The sequence below is a fragment of the Marmota marmota genome, unplaced genomic scaffold (genome assembly GCF_001458135.2).
Source record: "Marmota marmota marmota unplaced genomic scaffold, marMar, whole genome shotgun sequence".
Lineage (NCBI taxonomy): Eukaryota > Metazoa > Chordata > Mammalia > Rodentia > Sciuridae > Marmota > Marmota marmota.
In genome coordinates this window covers 13,550,282-13,573,111 of record NW_025999982.1, presented here as the reverse complement: position 1 = coordinate 13,573,111, position 22,830 = coordinate 13,550,282, and the positions used below count along the sequence as shown (strand labels likewise).

The 22,830-nt window shown below is 38.9% G+C and overlaps 1 protein-coding gene across 4 annotated transcripts in view; it reads left to right on the top strand.

Annotated features, from left to right (window-relative positions):
* The window catches only part of Rcan2 (regulator of calcineurin 2), a 242,799-nt gene that overhangs the window by 39,993 nt on the left and 179,976 nt on the right, over window positions 1-22,830 (top strand). For all 4 annotated transcript variants that reach the window (XM_048805417.1, XM_048805416.1, XM_048805419.1 and 1 more), the window contains exon 2: window positions 1,342-1,568. In XM_048805417.1, the coding sequence (XP_048661374.1) occupies window positions 1,344-1,568 (225 nt within the window). In that variant the 5' untranslated portion in view covers window positions 1,342-1,343. The remainder of the gene's footprint in view (window positions 1-1,341; window positions 1,569-22,830) is intronic.

The following is a 22,830-nucleotide window of genomic DNA, read 5'->3' as shown; positions in this document are numbered from 1 at the left end:
CATAGTGACTTTTCTAGGAAAAATTAAGAGGAAAAACAAAATCTCATCATCATGATTCAGAATTTGAAAGAGGTATAAGCAGAACCCGTGTGTTGGCGGGGGTCCCAGAAGTTGTCTGACTGAGCATCCTGAAGGCAGAGTGATGTTAATGGTGCCCACATTTCTGCCTTTACCCTGTGATGCTGGGCATGAAGAAAATCAAGCTCGATGGAGATGACTCAGTGACCACCTCATAATTGTCAGTTAGTCCTGCCTGTGTAGCCATTGGCAAGTGTTTTCACTGACTGGTCTCTATTGAACTTTGGGCAGAAGAGTATTATAGGCATGAAAATAAACATGAAAAAAAAAAGTTCATGTGATCCTTGAAATATGTGGGGAGACAAACCAAATCTCCTGAATTATGTACCCAATATTATAAAAGCGAAACCTCTGCATTTGGGTCAATTATGGAAGGTTTAGGAAATGATAGAAAGATTGAACACAGACAGCTAGGCAAAATGAATATCATAAGGCTTCATGGGGATAGGAGGGAGAGGGATCTACAAAGCATGACTTAGCCAGGGTATTCATCATTTTTCAAGATCTGGACAAGGCTTACAGTGACTTGCAGTAATTGTCCCATGCAGAAGAGGAAATAACAAGTATTGCATGTGTGTACATGTATTCTCATTGTGGACCAACAGTTAACTATTAGAGTCAATGGAATCAAGACTCAGGTGATTATGAGTTAGATCATATTTCTTTAAATTTCTGCTAATTTTGATAAGCTTCATTCCCATGGCAAAGGAGAGAGAGTTCTGGTGCCATATCTCTTGGGTTTAGATCCCAGCTTTGCCATTTTGTAATTAACCTTTTAAGGGCTACTTAATTGCTTTGTTCCTCTGTTTTCCCATGTATAAAATGGGGATAATATTGGTGCCAACCTCATAGGTAATTGTGGAGATTAAATAGGTTTAATGCATGTAAATCATTTAGAATAATACCTGGAACTCAGCACATGACAGGCATCATTAGTATTAATAGTGGTGGTAGTCTCCAACTTTTTTGGGGAGTTGGGATTTACAAGTTTTTGTTTTAGTGCATTATAGTTGTGCATACTGATGGGATTTGTTTTTACATACTCATACATGTACACAATATAACTTTTATCTTGGTTTTGGTTTTGACCATAGAACTGACTGGGCGATTGCTCAGAAACAGAGCTGCATGGGAAATTCTGAGTCAAAGAGAAATGGAATGATATGAACACTTCCCTATCCTGCCCCAAACTGTCCAGAACCTGAAAACTGAGTTTTAAGGAATTTGTTCAACTTTAATAAATATCTGTCTTTGTGTCTTCAGGAATGAGGGGAGAATCATACTTCATCGGAATGAGGAGCCTGGGGCAACAGGGGTACATCCCAGAAGATGGAGGGCTTCTCTTACTCTGCTGCATAGACAGGGACTGGGCCGTCACTCGGTGTTTTGCAGAGGAAGCCTTTCAAGCAATCACTGACTTCAACGATCTCCCCAACTCGTTGTTTGCATGTAATGTTCACCAGTCTGTGTTTGAAGGAGAAGAGAGCAAGGTAAGAAATTTCCTGTTCCTGAAATACGGAGAGATGTGGCATTTACACAACATATTGCCTTGTTCATTGGGGCTGATGTTTCTGAAAATGCTTAGTTGGCTCTGTTTTTGACATATGTAACAGGATGACAAAAGCCGATTATGAGCTAGTTTTGAAGGAACACCCGACAAGGTTGTTGATGAGACTAATGCTAGATCAAATTGAGCCCTCTTCAAGTACATGCTCTTCTTCGCCCCTCTGCCTCCTACAGTTTGATGAATGCTCTCAAAGTGGCTTCTTACATTGTGATTCCTATTCCTCATCAGTTATTGGAAAAGAACAGTTCATTGACCATCTAACTTCTTCTTTATTCATTGATACTGAGAGGTATTGCTACATGTGTGTTGTAAGAACTGACTGACAGCAGTAATGCCTTGAACTGAAATGATTAGGGAATGAGGTTGTCCAGGTATAAACACTTTCTAGTTTCCCATATTAAGACACAAACTTGATTTGGAGTAAATGCTTTTGGAAATCATTGTAGACATTCCATTTGGAGATCTTTCTAAAGTTTATTTCAGATTTCTTTGGCTTTTTAATATTTGAATGGATCCAACCTTTCATGTAGATATAGAAACCTACTTATAAATAGTTACTATTAGACCATGTTGTAAAACATGGGCAACAGTTTAGGGGAAAGGGCCTTCTCCCCTAAATTGAAGAGCGTGGCTCTGTGTGAGATATAAAAGTAGGATTGATGATTGCTGTTTTATAAAAGTTAGCTTTTCTTGCCAACTATTGAAGTTTGAACTTCGTTGACTGAGCACAATTTTCTGAAAGTCTGATTTTGGGGTTTTATTGATGATTCAAACAATCCTAAGAACAACAGAGAAAAACCATTCTAGAGGGTTAGGAATTATTTCAAGCCATTTGAATATTTTATAACAATATTATTTTGGAATTAAATGATGAACTGAAAGTTAGTTGAAATACAGCAAATTTGTGTGATTGGAATTTTCAGGACTGTGATAACCAAGACTATTTAAAGTAAGACAGTAGTGCATCCCAAGGAAATCTGGAAATTATAAAATTATAGTAAATTGCAATGATTTACTAAAGGCAATTGAAATTATTATTAATATTTAAATTATATTCATTTAAATAAATAATATTTAAATTATCATTATTTAACTATGAATGAAGGGTCCATATTTTCTCATTATACCTTCTATTTATCTAAATATCACAACTAGAAGGGTCTGCCTTAAAGATTTAATGGGGTTTAATTCTCTCCTGAGAAATACTTCTAATAGATTGGAATAATAAGGTGTATGAAGGCACTAGTCATTTTAGAAGTACTATTCCTAATGGCCAATCAACTGACCCAAATTGGGGCCATTAAAGGATGGAAACTTGGGGACAGTTCATGGGAGTCTGCCTACATCTGGGCAGACTTCATCTTCTGATTTGTGGTTGGATAATAGATTACTAAGTATTTTCAATTAATTTGTGTACAAAGTTGGAGCATAGCATCTCAAGAAGAAGCATTGGTTTTAAAACAAAATATTGAGTCAAAGTAAACAAGATCTAGTTTAGTTGAGCAAGTTTCAAATGACTGGGATCCCACTTTTGTAGTCAAGGAGGTGGGAATTTAATTGGCCAATGTCTACACACTGAAACTTAGGAAATCCAACAGATAGTCTTCTAACTTGTGTGATCACACAGCCTCCATGTTTAGAGCATTTCTAGGATGCCAAGTAATCTGGTAGATTCAGCTTTGATGTAATTACACATACATGGTTTAAGGGTATGTGCAAGATAATTAGACACCAGATGGGTTAAGAATAGCCAGGAGGCACAATCATTAGAACTCGAGGAAAAGTGTTCAGGCAGCTTGGTGGCACCTCCTTTTCCCTGCCATGTGCTTCTCTTCACAATTCAGAACCTCAGAGTCTTCCCAGTAATGTAGCTAGAATTTGATCTGGAAAGTCCTCCAAATGCCTTTGTTAAAGGCTTGTTCCCCAGAGTGGCACTATTGGGAGGCTGCGTAACTTTTAAGAAGTGGAGTCTAGTGGGAGCTCTTGCAAGTCATGGAGGCTGAGGTGCCATTAAAGGGGACAGTAGGACCCCAGGCTCTTCCTCTTGCATTTTCTGCCCATGAAGTGAATGGTTTAGTTCCACCATGTGCTTCTGCTCTTATGTGCTGCCTCATCACAAGCTCAAAGTGACAAGCCAATTGATTGTAGACAGAGCTGAAATAAGCCTCTTCTCTCCCAGGTATTCATTACATAATAATAGAAAGCTAACACAGACCCATCAGTTTTCACTATCTTAATAAATTCCTTTATTTTATACCTTGTTTTCTCAATATTCTTTCCACAAGGTTCAGATTTATGAATATGAGCCATGAAGTCATGATGGGTATCTTTCCCAAAGGATAGACATTTTTAAGCACTGTGCTAAGTTGGTGGGGAGATATTTTTAGGCAGAGGGAAAAGAAGCACGAAATGTCTCCAGCTCTTCTTGTATTTGCCTGTGGGCAAGGCTGGCCATGGTAATTGTCTTTATGTCTGGCTTTGGGGAGACGAGTTCAGCAGTCTGGGATTTTATCAGGGGGCTGATGCTTAGCATTCTTTTCGGATGTGCAGGTGCGTAGGTGGTCACATGCGTAACTTGCTTGAGCGAGTCCTTTATTTTTTGGCATAACCTCCTTTTGAATCATTGTGTCTTGACATTAATGAGTTTAGCCTACTTCTTGCAATTGTTCTGAAGTATTTGTTTTACATTTCTTACAAGGGTAAGAATTTAAGCTTTTGCTTTCTGGCTCTCATGAGTGAATCTGAGAGCAATCTCTTTTCTATTTTCTCACATGTCTGAGAAACCTTTCCTGGGGACTTCTCCTTTGTGAGGTAATTTGGAGAGTGCTCAATTAGACTGCTCATAATATAGGTAACACCATAGGATATGACATTCTGGTTATGTTTGTTTCTGCTTATCAATGTGATCAATATTTTTAATGTTTTTATTTCTGCTATCCTTTTCAAATTCTAAGTCCTGACACCTAACATTCATTTTTAAACAGCTTTTTGAGGTCCACAAAACACATTCCAATTTTCTGTTAAGCAGAATTCTGTGAGATTGTATTTTGATTTGATGCTTTTGCAATGAATGAGCGCATACTTCAGTGTGGCTTGTTGTGGTCCAGATGGTTGAGATTTGTTTATATAACACAAAGGAGAACTGGAGCTGGAGGAAATTGGCATCTGAAACCAATAAATGCAGATTGCTGTTTGCATGCTACAGCTTGAAGTATAAATATTTTTGCATGAAACACATTTAGAACTGGGATCTTCACAGCATCCAACTCATAAAAGCTACTAAGGTTCATTTCCCTTCAGCATGCCCCCTCCCTGGCTTTGCCTTTTTGGGCCCCCTGGACTGCAGAAGTCTCAAGACAGATGAGGCTAGAGGAAATGTCCTCCAAACTGCCCAGGATCTGTGCTGGACTAGAAAATGGTCTGAAGCATAGGACATTGGTGTCCACTGGTCTCTAAAGGAGAACAGGGAAACAACTGCTATGAAACATTTATCCAAATTCAACTGAATAAGGAGAAGTCTGAAAGGTGACTTCATAATGTCCTTCAAATGGATGAATGCATTTAGTTTAGATAAGAATAAACATGGCAGCAAACACCTGTGGAGGTAGCAAACACATGTGTTGAGGTGCCAGGTGCTTTCCAAGTGCTTTATAAACACTTGTACCTTCACAAATAGCCCTATGAGGACAGTGCCTTTCTGCCTTGTTACCTACTGGGCTCATGGCAGGGTGGTTAGCCCTGGACCTCACTGGCTAGTCCGCCCAGTATGCAAGCACAAGTAACTTGCGTTGTGTCTATGTCAAACATTTCACTTCTAATGCTGGGCCCTGAAGAATGTGCTTTTCACTCTGCTAGGGAAATTGACATTGTGCCAGCTAGTGCCTGTTAAGGCAGTTTGGGTCTCAGACTGAGGACAAGGACAATACAGGACAGAGTCCTAGCCAATCTATGACGAGCATGTAACTCAGCAAGAACCAACAAATAAGCAAACAAAAAAACCATTGCTACTTTAGCCCATTGATATGTGGGGGCTTGTTTTTAGAGTATAACTGAGTCCATCTAGGTTGATACAATGAGTGTCATTGTCCTCAGTTTTCAGAGGAGGACACTGATTTGCACAGATAGTTTGCCACAGTCTCACAGCTGGCAATGACTGAGACAGGGTTCAGACCTAGGCTGCCACGTTAATGGCAGCCAAGCTCTTACACATTAATGGCAGCCAGGCTCTTACATATTAAGCTTACTACTACCTCTCAGCATACAAATATTTATTGCAAACAGGTATGATAATTGTCTCTGGTGATACAAGGGTGAACAAGATACACATAGCTCATTGAATTTATAATCTATCAAGAGATATCAATTAAAAATAAGCCCACAGATAATATACACTAAGTGTTCAAGATAATGCCAAATCAAAAGGGCATTCAAAAGGTCATTTAGCATACAGCTATATTTATTGCCTTTCTGTTTCTCCTCTACACACAAAAAAAAAAAATCAAAAAAAAAATAAAGTGGCATTTCTGCCAACCACTGTTAAAGAGTATATTCTACCACAATGGGTATGAGGTTGGAATGAGGTTGGAAACCCCAGGTCTATATTCTCTCAGTCTTGTGCTTCTTGCAAATGGATCATCTCAATTCATTGAGAGTGGGTAGAGTGATTCCAATATTCAAAGGTATAAAATTCTCATTCAACATGGCCTCTAAATGTCAATAAATTCCATCTTCAGGATCTTAGCCAAGGAAAGAATGGTCTAGTCTAATATTGTAGACATTATTAGGACACCCTAAAAAATTTTCAAAGCTAAATCTCCCCTATAAGCAGTTCCAGAATCTGAATATCTTTGAAAGTGAGACTTTTTTTTCATAGTTCATTTTGAGGCAAAATCTCATTTGACCTAATTTATTTAAAATATGACCAGAAGAAAAATCCCCTCATGGTGTGAATATTCTGTTTCTCTGCAGATTCCTGTTTTTAATTACACATAGCCCCAGACATTGGAGGGACATTACACAATAGGAGGCATGTGTGGTGTATTATATTTCTAGAACCCCAAATTCGAATCCCAAACATATCAGGCCTCAAGGGTGTCAGATTTGTAACATATTACAGATCTGAAGGAAGAAAGAAACTATAATATCTCAGGGAAATGCGAATTTAAACCATAAGTTGATATTACTTTGCATTATGTAGATATAAGTTGTAAATCTATAAGATATGAACATGAGGCTACATCCCTTGTTCAAAAAGAATGAGTTAATCACTGAAATATGAAATGCCATCAAGATAAGCAATTAAATGTTCCCATAATGTTGTTTTTAATTGAAAAGTAGAAATTATATATATTTATTGTGTACAACATGATGTTTTGAAATATGTCCACATTGTAGAATGGCTAATTAGAATTAATTAACATGTGCATTAGTTCATATACTTTGAATAATGAGAACATGGTTAAAACCTACCTTTTTGATCATTTTCAAAAATACAATACATTATTATTAACAGTAGTTATCATGTTGCACAACAAATCTCATGACCTTGTTCCTCCTTTCTAACTGAAATTTTGTATTCTTTGACAAACATCTTTCTAAACTATCCCCTTCTCCAGCACCTGGTAACCACCCTTCTATTCTCTGCTTCTGAGTTCAACTATCTTTCTTTCTTCCATATTTATTTTTGCAGTGCTGGGGATCAAACTCCTGGCCATGAGCATACTAGACAAGCATTGTACCACTGCCTGGCTTATTTACCTAACACAATGTTCTTCAGGTTTGTTTCTTGATTTTTGTTTTGTTTTGTTTTGTTTTTCAGTGCTGAGGATAGAACCCAGGGCTTAGCACCTTAGCATATACTAGGCAAGCACTCTGCTGCAGAGCTACAACCTGAACCCTGGTTTATTCATGTTATCACAATGACAGAATTTCCCACTTCTAATAGGCAGATTATTTTCTTTATCCATTCATCATTTGATGGACACTTAAATTGATTCCTTATCTTGATTACTGTGAATAATGCTACAATAAACACAGGGGCACAGATATCTCTTTGAGATATTCATTTTATATCCTTTGGGTATATACCCAGTAGTGGAATTGCTAGATGACATAGTAGTCTTATTTATTTATTTATTTACTTACTTATTTATTGGAGCCTCTATACTGTTTTCCATAATGGCTGTACATTTACATTCCCACCAACTGTGTACACATGTTCCCTCTTCTCATAGCCTCTCCACCACTTGCTGACTCTTGTCTTTTGGATAATAGCCTTTCTAACAGGTGTGAAGTAATATCACATTATGGTTTAAATTTGCATTTCCCTGAGATATTATAGTTTCTTTTGTCCTTCAGATCTATAAATATTCATTTTATATATTTATATACTCTAATGTTGGTTGCATATATTGTGATATCTTGTGGAATTGATTCCTTTGTCACCTTCTTTATCCCTTTTTATGGTCTTTGACTTCAAGTCTATTTGCTGAATTATTTCTATCTATTTTCTTGAATTTCGTTGGCTTCCTTAAGACTATTCTGAATTCTTTGCCAGGCAGCTCATAAATCTATTTTTTTTTTTTTTTTGGTACCAGGGATTGAACCCAGGGATACTCAACCACTGAGCCATATCCCCCGCCCGCTGCACCCCCACCCCCCGCCCTTTTTCTCAGGGTCTTTCTGAGTTGCTGGGGCAGTCTTTGAACTTGCAATTACAGGTGTGCACCACTGTGCCTGGTCAAATCTTCAATTCTTTAGGTTTAGTTACTAGTGGTTGATTTTGTTCCTTCAGTGGTGTTATGTTTCCCCGGTTTCTCTTGATCCCTGTGGCTGAGAATTAGTGTCTGTGCACTTGAAGAAGTAGGAATTGTTTCAGTCTTTGGGGAAGTCTTTTACCAGTCGGTCCATCATGACATTCTAGACAGCTCCCTGGTGTGGTCTATGGGTGGGCTTGTTTCTGGAATCCTCAGGCAGGCCAGCATTGTGCCTGGGTTGGAAAGTTAGCAGGCCCAGTGCTTCGTCTGTGGAGTTGGGTCTGGAGCCTGGATCTGCTGGGATGGACCCGTTGATTACATCTGTGGGAGTGGCTGGTGCATAGGTTTAAAAGCGCACAGCTGGAACAGAGGTGATTCTTGAATCTGAGTCTGCAGAAGCCAGCTAGGTGCTAGGATAGGCCTGGTGACCAGGTCCTTTGGGACATGCCTAGGGTCTGAATCTATGGGTACTGCTCTGAAACTGGAGTGGGACTTGAGCTTGTGTCAATAAGTTGGTCCTGGAACCTTTATCCATGGAGCTGGCCTGACACTGGTTCCACCGAGGTAGTCTAGGACTCTGGGTTTGCCGCAGTCTGGGGCCACTGACTTAGATACAGAGACAGGTTTGGGGCCTGGGTCTGAAGGGGCCTGTCTGGAGACAGAGATGGAAAGTTCTGGCCTGAAACCTGGGTGTTCAGGACTGGAACCTGATTTCACAGGGGTGTGTTGCTAGTGCCTGAGACTATAGAGGCCATCCAGAAATGGGATATAATGGTTCAGGCCTAGACCCTGGGTCTGCTGGAGCAGGCCTAGACTGTGACTCTGCTGGGAGTTAGAACTGTAAGAAATACATTGGAGCCTGAGGCTTCAGGGACTAACCTGGTGGCTGGGGCTTCAGGTGCTAACCTGATGACTAGGGTTGCAAAGGGCTCATATCTATTGGAAATAAAGGGTGTATTAAAACCAGAATGAACCTTGTGCATGAATACTACCTGAGTGGGCTTCCCTGAGTCAAATTCCGACACTTGCTGAGTCTACTTCTTTGAGTGCCTATAGTTTACAGCCTGTGGCCTTGACCTGATATCACTGCTCATGCTGCCCCAACCCTTCGTCCCAGCTCCTGACCATTGATCTGATCTGTGTTCATAGGAGAACATCCTGGCCCAATAACCAATAGGTGGTTATTCTTTTCTTCATTTCACTTTCTTCTCCAGACCCTGAAATCCTTAAAAGCAGGCAAAGTTTGGATTATTCTTCTTTGTAAAATTTCCAGCACCTCCCACTGGGTCTGACATGCAACAGATGCTCAATCAATATTGAATTGAACTGCCACTGAAACGGTGACCAAAGACATGGAAATATGCATTTTCCAGGAATATCTGATTATTTAGAGATATTGGAAAGAGTAGAGCAAGATTTCCTGATTTCTAAGTTAGTTCATGACTCTCCATGCCTTCCTATCTCTAAATCCTACTACAGAAAACAGGTGCTAGGAAGCTAGGAACAGAGTGGCCTCTCCATCAGCATGAACTTTCAAGTAAAAGAATTAAGGCAGGAAGAACTCGGGCAATTCACCTCCAACACCCATGCAAGTGTGAGCGCATAGAATCTAAGTCACTCCTATAGTTAGGACATGACAGTTACAGGATTAAAGAAAGCTGTTTTACATGTCGACTTATATTTTTGGGATGCTTAAAACTCTTTTTCTTTTTTCACTTTTTACTTGCTGTGTTATAGTTGTGCATAATGGGATGTGTTGTTATATAGTTACACAAGCTCACAATATAACAACATATTTTAGCTATTATTCTCTGGTTATTTTCCATTTCCCTTCCCTCTTCCTTTACCCCGGTCCCTTTCCTCTATTCTACTGATTTCTCTTCAGTTTTCATGAGACACCCTCATCCCACATTTCTTTTCCTTTTTCCTCTCCAGTTTCCACACATGAGAGAAAATACATGAGCCTTGACCTTCTGAGTTTGGCTTATTTTGCTTAACAAAATGTTTTCAAATGCCACTCACATTCCTGCAAATAACATAATTTCATTTTTCTTTATGGCTGAATAAAACTCCATCATGTATACATACCACATTTTCTTTATTCATTCACCCATTTATTGATGGACACCTCGGCTGATTCCATAGTTTGGCTATTGTGAATTGTGCTGCCATAAACATGAGTATGCATGTGTGATAGTATGAAGTTTTAGAGGCGATTGACTCATTTATAGTAAGCCAACTGAGTAAACAATTAATTATAAGCATCTTAAGCAAATTTGTTTTTACAGCTACCCCCAGAGAAGAAAACTTAGAGAAAAGAGAAAAAAAAGGAGAGGAAAAATAGCAATGGAAACCAAACAAGTCTGGTGCTTTGGAAGACCCTATAAAACATGGAAAGGGAAGGATTTAAGTCTGGTTGAAAAATTTACACCAAGGATGTATAGCAAAGGTTGACATGAAGATGATAATTTATTGTAGTTTAAGTAAGCATTGGTTTACTTAAACTACAGTTTGCAAAATTAAAATGATCTATAGCAACTTGAGGGCACAAAATGATAACCATGCATGAATTTTAAACATTAAAGCAAGCAACAGTTAAACCAGACATCAGATCTTTAAGAAGTATTTAGGAGTTTAATTTTTTTTCTCTTGTTATTTTTATTTGTAGGTAAAAATCACATTTATTTGTATTTGTTAGTTATTTTGAGAGCATTTCAATTGTAAAAGGACAGTGCTATCATAACATGCGGTATGTTGGTCCTGTATTTTTTTGCTTCTGGATGGTGACTGGGAACCACAATTAGTCACCTTTAATCACTCAGGGGCACCTGCCAAATGAGAGGCCCAGTGTGGGGCAGATTTGAAAGCTGCTGTAGGACATTCCCTGGAACTTAACCTTTCTCCAAGTGACTAAAATATTCCAGAGGCATATTTAGTATCTTGCTTTTCCACAGTACTAAGTGGCTCCCTAAGGCCCGAGAGCCTGGCAAGCCACTCTAAATGTCCCACTTAACTACCTGGAAATGATTGGAGCAATGGAAAGAATTGAACAGGGCTGAAAGTATTTGGTTTCTGTGCCCAAGAGTGAGTGAGCACAAATTCTTGGTGAGACCTGTGGGAAAAGGCTTCCATGTTCCATTTAACTTGTGATAATATTAAAGAGGGACACAGAGTCTTTACCTCTTTTTGGAGAAAAAAAAAATCAAAGGTACTTGGAATTCACTTCATGTGGTTTCCAAGCACTGGTTCTAAAAAAAAAAAATACTGGACGGTGACTTCGTGGATTATTAGAAGTTACCTCTGTGGATAGAAGTAGTCTCAGGGCATACTGCCCAGGATAAGGAAGCTGACCTTGTAAACAGGGTGCTCTTTCCTCCGCAGGCCAGGTGCATTTCTGACCAGAGTGGATGGTTTGGTGCAGAGAGAAAAGACTTCATTTCATCCTCCAGTCTTCCAGGACCAGGAGCCCTGACAGGTGCACAGAAGGCACAAGCATCTTGATGGCCCTGGTCAGAGTGAAATAATTTTGAATTATTCAAATTTAAAATAATCTATAAGTCCAATGATAACTACTGAAATATGTTACCTATGAACATTCCTTTTTCATGAGGCAGGTTCAGAGATGGAGCCCAGGGGAGGGATGAGCTTAATTATTTTATTTTCCTCACTTTCAACAGCTAAAGAGAGGATGGGCTTCAACCTGTCTTTCTTGGATTCCTTGATTCTGGTCTCAGTTTGGTGGTCAGGTACTTCTTGACTGACTCAGAAATGATCAGAGAAAGTCAGGAGGTTTTGATGTGAACTTTAAAACTCCACAGAGGTATCCATCTCAGCAGGCCTGGCATTTAGCTCCATGGAAGAGATCAGTGTTATATAGATGGGCCGAGTGCCAGGGCCATTAATACCAAGTGATATTTACTCTGTGAGAGTGAGGCCATTCACGTGTTATGTGTATTTACTTCTTATCTGCTCATTTATAATTTTTCCATATTGTGCTCAACTGTATTCCTCTACCTGTTTAGCAGAATGGATATATACAAACAGAACTAATTAAGTTTAATCAGTGTCTGGTAACATTTGGGTAATGTTCTATTTTACTCAGAATGTTGTATCATACAGAAGGACCATTGTTTTAACCATAAACATCAGAATCTCTCTCAGTATTTCGGGGGCGGGATGACTCACTGACCATGGTTATGATTTTTTGTCAACATGTTGAAATGCTTTTCCTTTCACTTTGTTGAAAACCTATATCTTCTCCCTAAATTTGTAATTCTTATTAAATCCAAGTTGATATATAATGATGATATTTTATTTATTCATAGGATGCACTGCCTTCTAGGATGGTCTAGTCTTCCATTCCTGCAGGATGTGTTTTGAGGGCAGTAGAAGAGCTCCTCATTCTTCTGACCCCCAGACTTCCCCATGGTCCTTACACACCATGTGGGCCTCACAGGAGGCAGAAGAGCCCAGGGAAAGGGCTTTGGATCCAGAAGCTCTTGGTTCCAAATCCTGCTTCTATTACCTTCTACTTATGGGATCTTGTCCAGCTTACCATCCTCAGTTCCTCAGTTCCCTTTCTGTAAAATGGCGTCAAGATATCTTCATTATAGGTTTGTTCTGTGATGGCCGAGGAGGAGGCACAATGGGTAGAGGAGGGAGCACAGTGGGAGCCTTGGTAAACTTCAGTTCCATTTCCCTCCCTTTTCATTCCCCTCCCCACTATCTAAATCTGTGACTGCCTTTCACTGGTTCAAAGGAGAAAGGAGCTTTTCTAAAGACCAAGTGCTTTTCTAGAAGCATGTGAGCTAGACAACTGGGGTGCTATGGAAGTTGAAAGGACGACTTAGGCTGCTTAGAGCAGGATCACAACCAAGTTGTGCTTTTATATCAGACCCTCTGGTATTAAGGAAGTTTAATCTTGGTCTTTGCCACTCTTTCTGCATTTGTTGTAGGATACCCCTTATTCACTGCTCCCCATGTCTTTTAAAACTACTGTCAGGAAAACTTAATTTATTCTTGGGAACTGATATTTTTTTCTTACTGGGACGGTTAGGTGGCTTTACATATTTTTCCTTTTCCCTGAATTGAATTAAAAATTAATAGAGCAACATTATTTTTACTGGTTTTGAAAATTCTCTTATAATAACTTAATTATGTTTAATTAAGTTGCTAAGAGCCACAGCCAAGTAATATGATGCATGTCATTTTTGGTTGAAAGGTGACGCCAGCAAGCCATTGAGATGATATGATTATGTTAAGATCTGCATTCATATGGATATTGGACTCCTGCTGTCCACCTTGGCCTGCTTCGGGACTCCTGGAGAGTTCCCATTGGTTGGAGAAATGCGGTAGGAGGGAATTCCGGAGGAGGGACTTCCTGTTGGGGTCCAGGAGACTACCGCGTGGGTCTGTCGGCAATCTTCCGGGGAGCATACGGGGCATTGGCGGCAGTTATAAGTACTTCAATGATCACCTCTCAACCTACGTAGAAGCTGGCTAGTGCTCATTAAGAATGTATTTGCAGATTTTCAAATTCCACTGCAAATAGGAAAAGAAAAATCACCTAAATTAGTAAAATATATAATGTTTTTAAAATAATATATACATGAAAAAAAATTTTCTTGCTGTAATTCATTGTTGAAATAATTTTTAATCATCTTTAAGGAAAAATGAAACTATCAGTCACAGTCATGTCTTCCACACCTATGCACTGTCTTGATCTACATGTTTCTGGAACTATAAGTATAACTATCTTAAATGACTCTTAAATCTAATTATTTTAATATTGACTTGTGAGAAAATGAACACATACAAGCCATTTGAGGGTATGAGTGTTTAAGTTTGTCTTTATAATAACTCATTTTTTGAACCCTGAACACCTAGAGATGAATTACTTTATGGAAAGTTACTGTAGTTCCAATGTCTGATGCTTTCCCTCAAAGGGACTGTTTTCTTCATTGGCATTATGTTCTATCAAGTTGCAGAACTTGGAATAGAAGTCCACTTAAACATTATCACCGAGTGGCAGGCTTTGCAAGGGGCACATGAGAGGAGAGTTTGGCTTCTCATTAACCTCTTCAGACATTTCAGGGAAGGAGTCCTCAGTGGCAGAAGGTTGGCACTGATAACCTGTGTTCACTAAAATTGCTTCTTCTGGATACTCTTGCTCTAAATGTGGGGCCAGGGGCATCATGAGTTAGAAAGAGGAGACACGAGCAAGTACATGTTGGGTTTCCCAGCTCTGCTGTGTCCAGCTTCCTGTTGACAACAGGGCTCACAGCCCCAGGGGTTGCGCCTCACCAAACCATCTGAGTTCATGTGTCTAAGTGAGTATGGTCCCTTTCAAAGGGACTCCTCTTCTAGCATCGCTGAGGGTGCATCCTACAACATTTTGAGTGGTGTAAAGCCTTTTTACTTAGGGTAGGTTTGAATTTGTGGAAACAAACATTATTTTGAATTATTTCTAGTAACCCTGATAGATAGCCAGCCTGAGTAAAATAATTTTCACTTAAAAACAGCATGCACATAAACATTATAATGAGAAATATCTACAAAATGGAGGAATGATTTTCCCTTGCAGCTTGAGAACTGGTTTTTGGGAATTCCAGAAAAGCACAGTGAAAACAGTGTGGTAACAAGGTCACCTTTTTGAAAAAGAAACACACTGTACATGTAAAACCCAGTGGGTTACATCAGATGCAGAGTTTTGTTTTAATTACACTCTTTTACAAGACTCCCATTCTGGACTTTCAGACATATTTCTTGCTTTGTTTCTTGCTAAAAAGAGTAAACTTGAAGAACAAATAGATGGGCACTGTGGTGTGAAGAGCATCCTGTCCCCAGGTGTTTTCTTGCAATGATCTAGAGTCTTTTGGAACTTGAAGGCTATTTGCTAAATGAACCCCTTTTCAATAAATATTCCCCTAGGAGATATTATAGCCTAAAATACACAAGTACCCAGAGAAGAACAGTGACCCGTAAATATGCTAACAAGGAGAAAGAATACTGCAACAGTCAATTATACTGAACCATCAATTATTTAATAATTATTGAAAATATACACTACAAGGCCAAAAGCACTACACATCCCAAGTAGTGCTTTTGGCCTTGAAAGGTAAAGAAGATACAAGCCTTCATGAAACTTAATGTTCACTGGGGTCCAATAATTATAGCACAAGTTAGGTAAAGTGAAAGATCAAGACTGAAGAATGGGCACCCACAAGGAAATAGGGAAGGCACTAGGATTTTTTTTTTTAATTCTATTCAGAGCAAAGAAGGGGCTCAGTCTTTCCTGGCAGCCACTTTCCTTAGGGTGGTCAGGATGTTGCTCATCTCCTCTTGCTTCCTCTTAGCATAATTGTGTATGTTCACCTTTTTCTTGGTGACCTTGACAGCCATCTTGTCCCTGACCTTGGGCAGCTCAGATGGGATGAAGCCACACACTTCTCAGATCCCCTCCTGCTTGAACTTTCCTGGCGAGGTACCCACAACAGCTACTGTGCCTTGATTTGCTCCTGTTCTTGATCACTTTGTGGCCCTTGTTGGCCTATGGCCATGGAGCAGCCCAAAAACATGCTGCTGGACTTCAGTGGCTACTGTGGTGGAAGGGTAGAGTCTGTTTTTGTTCTTTGTTTTATGCTATACCTTGCATCTGTACAATAGTCTCTGAATGAACCCATCCTAGGCCTGAAATGTGCTGGCTGTGGTGACTTGAGAACGTGATTTTTCAAGCCCTCTTCTTGTGTAATCAGCTTTGCTGTCCTTCCTCGTGGACTTGTTTTGAAAGGATGACTGATAAAAGTGGGTGGCAGAAGCAAGGAACTGTCTTTGATTTTGGCAGGAAACTCTTCTCCAAGTAAACCAAGCTATAGTGACCAGCAAGGGATGGATAGCACATTTTATATGCAAACCCACGTGTCCTAATTTTCTCCTTCAGTGTGTGAAATTTTTGCTTTCCTCAGAAGGTGAGCTGTGAGCTAGTTTATTTTAAAAACTGCGACCTGTGAGGGGAGAGGGTGTTCTTTGACAACATTACATCATCGAAGCCTCTAGGTGTTGAGTCATCATTATTTTTAGGCAGCTCTATGCTTTTTTTGGTTATTCTAAGAATAGCCCCTGTGCCTGGACTCCACAGAAAGTCACCTCAGTAAAGATACTGTCACTGCTCAGCAGTTGAAATGGAATGCCTCCTTAAATTTCAGGTCCCAAGCATGCTTTTTAGAATTCTACCTCCAAACATTCTGCCTTTTTGAGTTTTTGTAGTCAACACAATGACTATCAGGGGCTGTCATTCAAAATTGTTCAGCTCTTTGCTAACTGTACTTATTGATGTGAAAAACAACAATATTTATAAGGACAACGAACTAAAATGCCCTCCTTATTCAAGGGCTTCTGACTGTCTATACTCAAAACCCATTGGGTTTTGTGAAAACCTTAATCAGTGATTTTTACCCAACTTGTAGGTTTGTCAAGATGGAATTCTTTGCCATGTGTTTTACAGATTAAGTGACTCTAGATGCCTCCATGTCAGGTTACGCAGGGGTGATACTTTGGAATCTATCAAGTAAAAACAGCCAACACAAATATCATTATAGCATAGGAAACTAAATAAGCACATAAACTGTAAACCAACTGCATTAGAATTTGATGACAGGGCAATAAAAGGGATTGAGCAAGTCCAGAAATGGAACTTTGTGGGTCAGCATGGAGTCTGGTCTTCCCATTGCCTGGTTGGAGCATATGCCTAAATATGATCAATTTATTTTATGTGGCACTTCAAAGCTCATCAGAGTACTCAGGCTTTGTGAGTGTAGCCAAATGCTTTTCCAACTGAAGCATAAATGGAAGCAGCTGCTTGAAATAAAACGAAACAGTTGTTTAACATTAAGTGATAGTGTGCCTTTTTGAGTCTTAAGGTGACAGATGAGCCATCAAGTCTGAATGTGACTGCAAGGACCAGAGCATGCTGGGAAGGCTGAGCTTTTTGTTGAGCCAAGGTTGCTCAGGGAGGGTTGATTCTGCTCTTGTAGTTTAAGAGTTCAGTCCTGTCTCCCATGGATCCTTCTGTCTCCAATTAGGGAAGTGGTATAGAATAGTGACTAAGAGAGAGGACTATAACATCTTCCAGTCAACAAACCAAATTCTGCTGCATATTATTTGTGCCGCCATAGGCAGTTTAACCCTTTCAAACCTTAATTTCTGCATCTGTGTAACAATATCAAATAGCAGTATATACCTCACAGAGTTGCCGCAAGACAGAACTGATAAGGTCCCTGGTGCCTTGATCACAGGGACTGCAGTAATGATAATAATTTCTTCCTACCAGTCTGACCCTCTCCATCTCACATCATTTAAAACCCACAGGCTTGCCTTGCCTGTGGGTGCTACGTAACTCAGTGAAGAGCAGTGTGCTGGCTGGTCAGCTCCCACTGACTATTCTCACTACCCTCAGAACCTCCAAATCCAGGTGAGCAGAGTAGGCTGTAAACCAAAGGACCACCATAGCAATCTGAACAAATACACTTCTTCACAAGAACCAGCCCAGAAGAAAACCAATTCCCTACTCCCTTGCATGTTGAATCTGGAACAGTCCTTGTCCCTATACTCCTGATGCTCCCTAGAAAGCTTGATTTTCCTTTATGTTGGATGTACAATTGAAAAGACTAGATGTAGTCATTTGGCAATTCCATTTATGTTCTTCTATGTAAAACCTGATGTATATTAGACTTGTTATAATTGGAATGATTTTCTTCAAAATTTTCTGAAAAGACAAGTCAGTGTTGCCTTCCTGTTTTGCTTTGCATTATGTTTATCTTTTTTTGCTGGGGAAAATTGGATTGGTTGACCAAGCCTTTTTTGTGAGTAATTAAATTCATTTCAAATTTTAATTCCAGGAAACAAAAAGCTACTGAATACAAGATACTTCTCTCTGTTGGTATTTCATCCTTGCCAATGGCACATTTTGAGTGTGTGTTAATTGTGACTGGCAATTTAAGTAAGTCCAATTACTTTAGAAGAGATTAGCATTTACATTAGAAAGAGAAGGTAAATGAGAACAGAGCCTCTTAAAATCTGAATATGATATTTTTATATTCATTAAGTACTTTTGGAGGAGTTTTACAAAGATGATTCTTCACTTAATCTAAGCACATTTTTTTTTCCTGAAGAAAATAGTGTAGGGAAGCATCATATCAAGATAGCTGAATGAAAAGTGACATTTCTGGAAAAGAAACGTTATTATAAAGAGGATTTGAAATTGCATGAATGACTTGAATACACTTAATGTTTCATACAAATGAAAAAGTGATTTTAAAAGATAATTCTTTAGAGAATATAATTAGTGTAGACAGAATGATAGCTAATGCCATATTTGGTAACCTTTAAAAAATCTCCTTTGGCATAGGCTGTCATTTGTGTAATAATAATTATTACTTGGCACAAAGTGCAAGGATTTATATTCTGATCTGTATAGAAATGTCATCATTAATAAATAATGCATTGTAACAACCTATTTGTTGCAGACTCTGTTTCCAGGAATAGAAATACTAGGGGAGGCAGAGAACCTGTTATGGTTTGAGCTAGGTCAGTTTCTCTACTTTGGAGCTATTGACATTTTGGATTGATAATCCTTTGTGTGGGGGCTTCTCTGTACATTGTAGAATATCCTCTACCCACCAGATGCCAGTAGGGTGTATGTCTTTAAGCACTGCCAGATGTTCCTAGAGGGGGCAGAGTGGCTCTGGTTGAGAATCTCTGGCCATAGTGACAGTTCTGAACCACAGATTTAAGGAGCTTCCTGGGCATTTAAAAATACCTATTTTAGGACCTAATCCTATTGGAGGAGAATCTCAGGAGGCAGTACACACACATACACACAATGAATAAAGTTTTTATTATTTATTTATTTATTTTTGTCTTTTTGGTACTGGGGATTGAAATCAGGGGCACTTAACCACTGAGCCACATCCCCAGCCCTTTTAAAAATTATTTTATTTAAAGCCAGGGTCTCGCTAAGTTGCTTGGGGACTCACTAAGTTGTTGAGGCTGGCTGCCTCATGATACTCCTGCCTGAGCCTCCCAAGCTGTTGACGAATGAAGTTTTAAACCAACTCTTTCCTTCTGAGTTATTTTCTTTCCTCCATTCCAAATGAGGAGGCTGAAATCCTCCAAATCCTTTCTTTATCGACTTCCTTAGGGCCGGCTCTAGTCAGTGACATAAATCTCCCATAGGCAAGGAGTTCTGAATGGTCCTTTCTCATTCAAAAATTGTCCCATAAGAGCTCCCAAGAGTGTTTTTCACTGGACACAGGAGACCTGCTCTTGAACTGATTTCACTAATGCCATCATCACCCACACTCAGGACACAGCTAAGTTGGGGATTCACTAAATTGAAGGTTTGCTCTGAGAGAATTTACAGTCTCTTGTTGGACCTCATACGCATGTGGTTAAGCTCAACACTTTCATAATTTTGGTAATATTCTGTATTCAAGGACGAGCCAGCATGTATGGCTGAGACTTGAAGAAAGGCAGTGCTAAGATAATGGCTGAGCAGCATATTGGCCAGTTGGAGGAAGTTTTAAAGTACTGAAGATCATTGAAGGACCATATGAGAATCACATGAAAGTTTTGGGTCAGGTTTTTATAGAAAGTCTGCCTTACCAGTGCCACTTTGTAATTATACCCAGTGATATGTTGATGTGGGCTGTTACCAGCTCAGCCAGTTGTGTGTAGCACTTGGCCATATGGCTTAAAATTGGCCATGGAGGGTTTTTACCATGGAAATGAGCAAACTGTATACATCAGGCTTGTTTTTCTACCACATCGATTTTCTACTTTTTCTGCAAGAAATTACCACAAGTATAGTGGCTTCAAGCAACACACATTTATTATTGTAACCTTCTGGAAATCAGAGGTCTGAAAATCAAGGTGTCGGTAGCATCAACTTCCTACTGGAGGCTCTTGAGAGACTCCATATCCTGCCTTTTCTATTTCTAGGAATTGGCCATGTTCCTTGATTCATAGACCCTTCTTCCAACATCAAACAGCAATGTACCTCTTTAAATCTCTCTCTTTAGATGGAGATAGTGAAAAAAAAGTAAATGTAGAGCTAATCTTGTTTTGCTCTCAGACATCCGCTGCTGTCTTTGCACCACCTTTACTGATTCTGACCCTCCTATTGGGCCCACCTGGAGAGTCCGGCATAATCTCATTTTAAGGTCCTTAATACAACCAGTTCATCAGTGTCCTTTGTGCCCTGTCTGGAAACACATTAACAGTTTCAGGGATGTCTTTTGGGGATGGAGATTGCATTTGTGTATGTACCACACCTAGAGAGCCAGAGTACACTACTGGCTCCACTATCCTGTATATTGGAGTTTCTCTGGATTTGGGAGTAATCTGAAGACCACATATGAACTGAAACATTTTTCTCTTCCACAGTGAACCTCCTACCCCATGATTTTTAGCACTGTAAAAAGAAACACTGAAGTTTGATATTCTGTTCCTGATTCTTATTATTGATAACTTGATTTAAAAAAAATTTTATTAGCTACACATGACATTACAATGATCTTGGCAATTCATACATTTGAATCAATTGGGGTATAATTTCTCATTTTTCTGATTGTACAGATTGCAAAATCACACTGGTCATAGGATAACTTGATTTTTATGACATATAGAGGTGAGGAAATTACTCACCCAAAGCCATCAGAGCATGCTCTTAATTTAGACCTTTAATTGGTGAATGAGAGTGGAGTTTTTCCTCCCCAAAAATAAAATAACCAGGACATTTAAAGATTATTTTGTCCAGAATATTATATTACAAAAAGCATTCCTGTGTTTTCAGGTCTATAGTGAATGAATGTCTTGACTATTGACTGAACAGAATAACTTGTATATCCTATTCCATGATTAGATGGTAAAAATTCAAAGTCAGAGGAGCTCCCTAAGTTGGGAATGTTAACATCACAAATAAAGATTTTTGAATTGCCAACATGCCCAATTAAAATGCTAGCTGAGAGTTGGTTGGTAATTGGTTATTTTCATGTTTGGAAACAGCATTGCCTCTACAGACATTGTGAGTTTGATGAAGTCCACCAGATAAATAACATCATCTGGTAAAACTAGCACTGACACAATGTAGTTATGGTACATTAAACCTTCATAAATCCATACAAAGTGCAGGAGAGTTCAGAAGGACAGCTTATAAATTATCTTAAAGAACACTGTGTAATTCACTCCTAAGAAAATGGGGTAGCAGAGTAATTGAGGGAATTTACTCTAAGTCTTCTATTTCAGTTTTGATAATTTTGTTTCCATTTTTGTCTCCCAGTGTGTTTGGTTTTCCATATATTTAATTTTGAAAAGGATTTCCATAATTTTGATATATAAGTAGGTAGATATTTTGTTCAAAATGTAGTCAATGAATATCAGAGTTCCCTCATCACCTTATCTGGAAATGAAATAAAATTCTGTGAAAGTAGAAAATTCCTTATAATGCTAATCCTGCATTTAATTGTTGGAATACTGGGCTGTGTAAACCAAAGCACATACTAGAGCATATTTTTTATTAAGTGTTGGTTAAAATTAAAGGAGTAAGTAGTTTGTTGTTTTATTTATGTGAGGACTTTAATATGTACACTTCTTGGGGATTTAGAGAATAGTTTTAATAAGGTCACATAATAACTTTAATAGTTTTAAAGATGTCACATGACACCTTTGCTTGACCCTAGGAATAAATATTAGTTGTTCTAAAACTGAATGAATCACCTCCATCATTTATTGCTACAGACCATTAACCAGGACTAGGAGTTGTCTTTCTTTGGTTGTTGTTGTTGTTGTTGTTTTTAATGAATTCATTGAGAATTATATACATATAATTATATTATATGTGTCCTATATAACATTATTTTTATCTCTAGGGATTCTCATTAGCATTTAAAGGCAAGTTCTTAAAAAAAATAAAGACCTTCCATGATATGCAAAATTCAACAAGGAAAATAAATGTAAACACACACACACACACACACATATACACACATGTGCGTGCGCGCCTGCGCGTGCATTTATGTTGGGAAGATATTCAGCAAGAAGAAAATCACTTAGCTATTGCTTGAACTTTCTAGCAGAAAGTTCCTCAAAGAGCCCCTCCTGCTTCCATATTCTGCTTCTGTCTTCATTTGTTAATTATTTATACCAGCCATACTCTTTTCTGCTGGAGATCATTTTCCTGATTGATGGCATCTGGGGCCCTCTACACAAAAGAATTTTAAAGGCTGTATCAGGGAGAATCGCTTCTTTTTTTTTCTCCCTCCCTCAATTTTTAATAAGCCTTAGAATCTACAGCTAATAGCCTCCCTTAGTTCCCTTCTCTGTTGTTTTCTATTTCATATTCTTGGTTAAAAAAAATGTTGGGAATCTGCTATT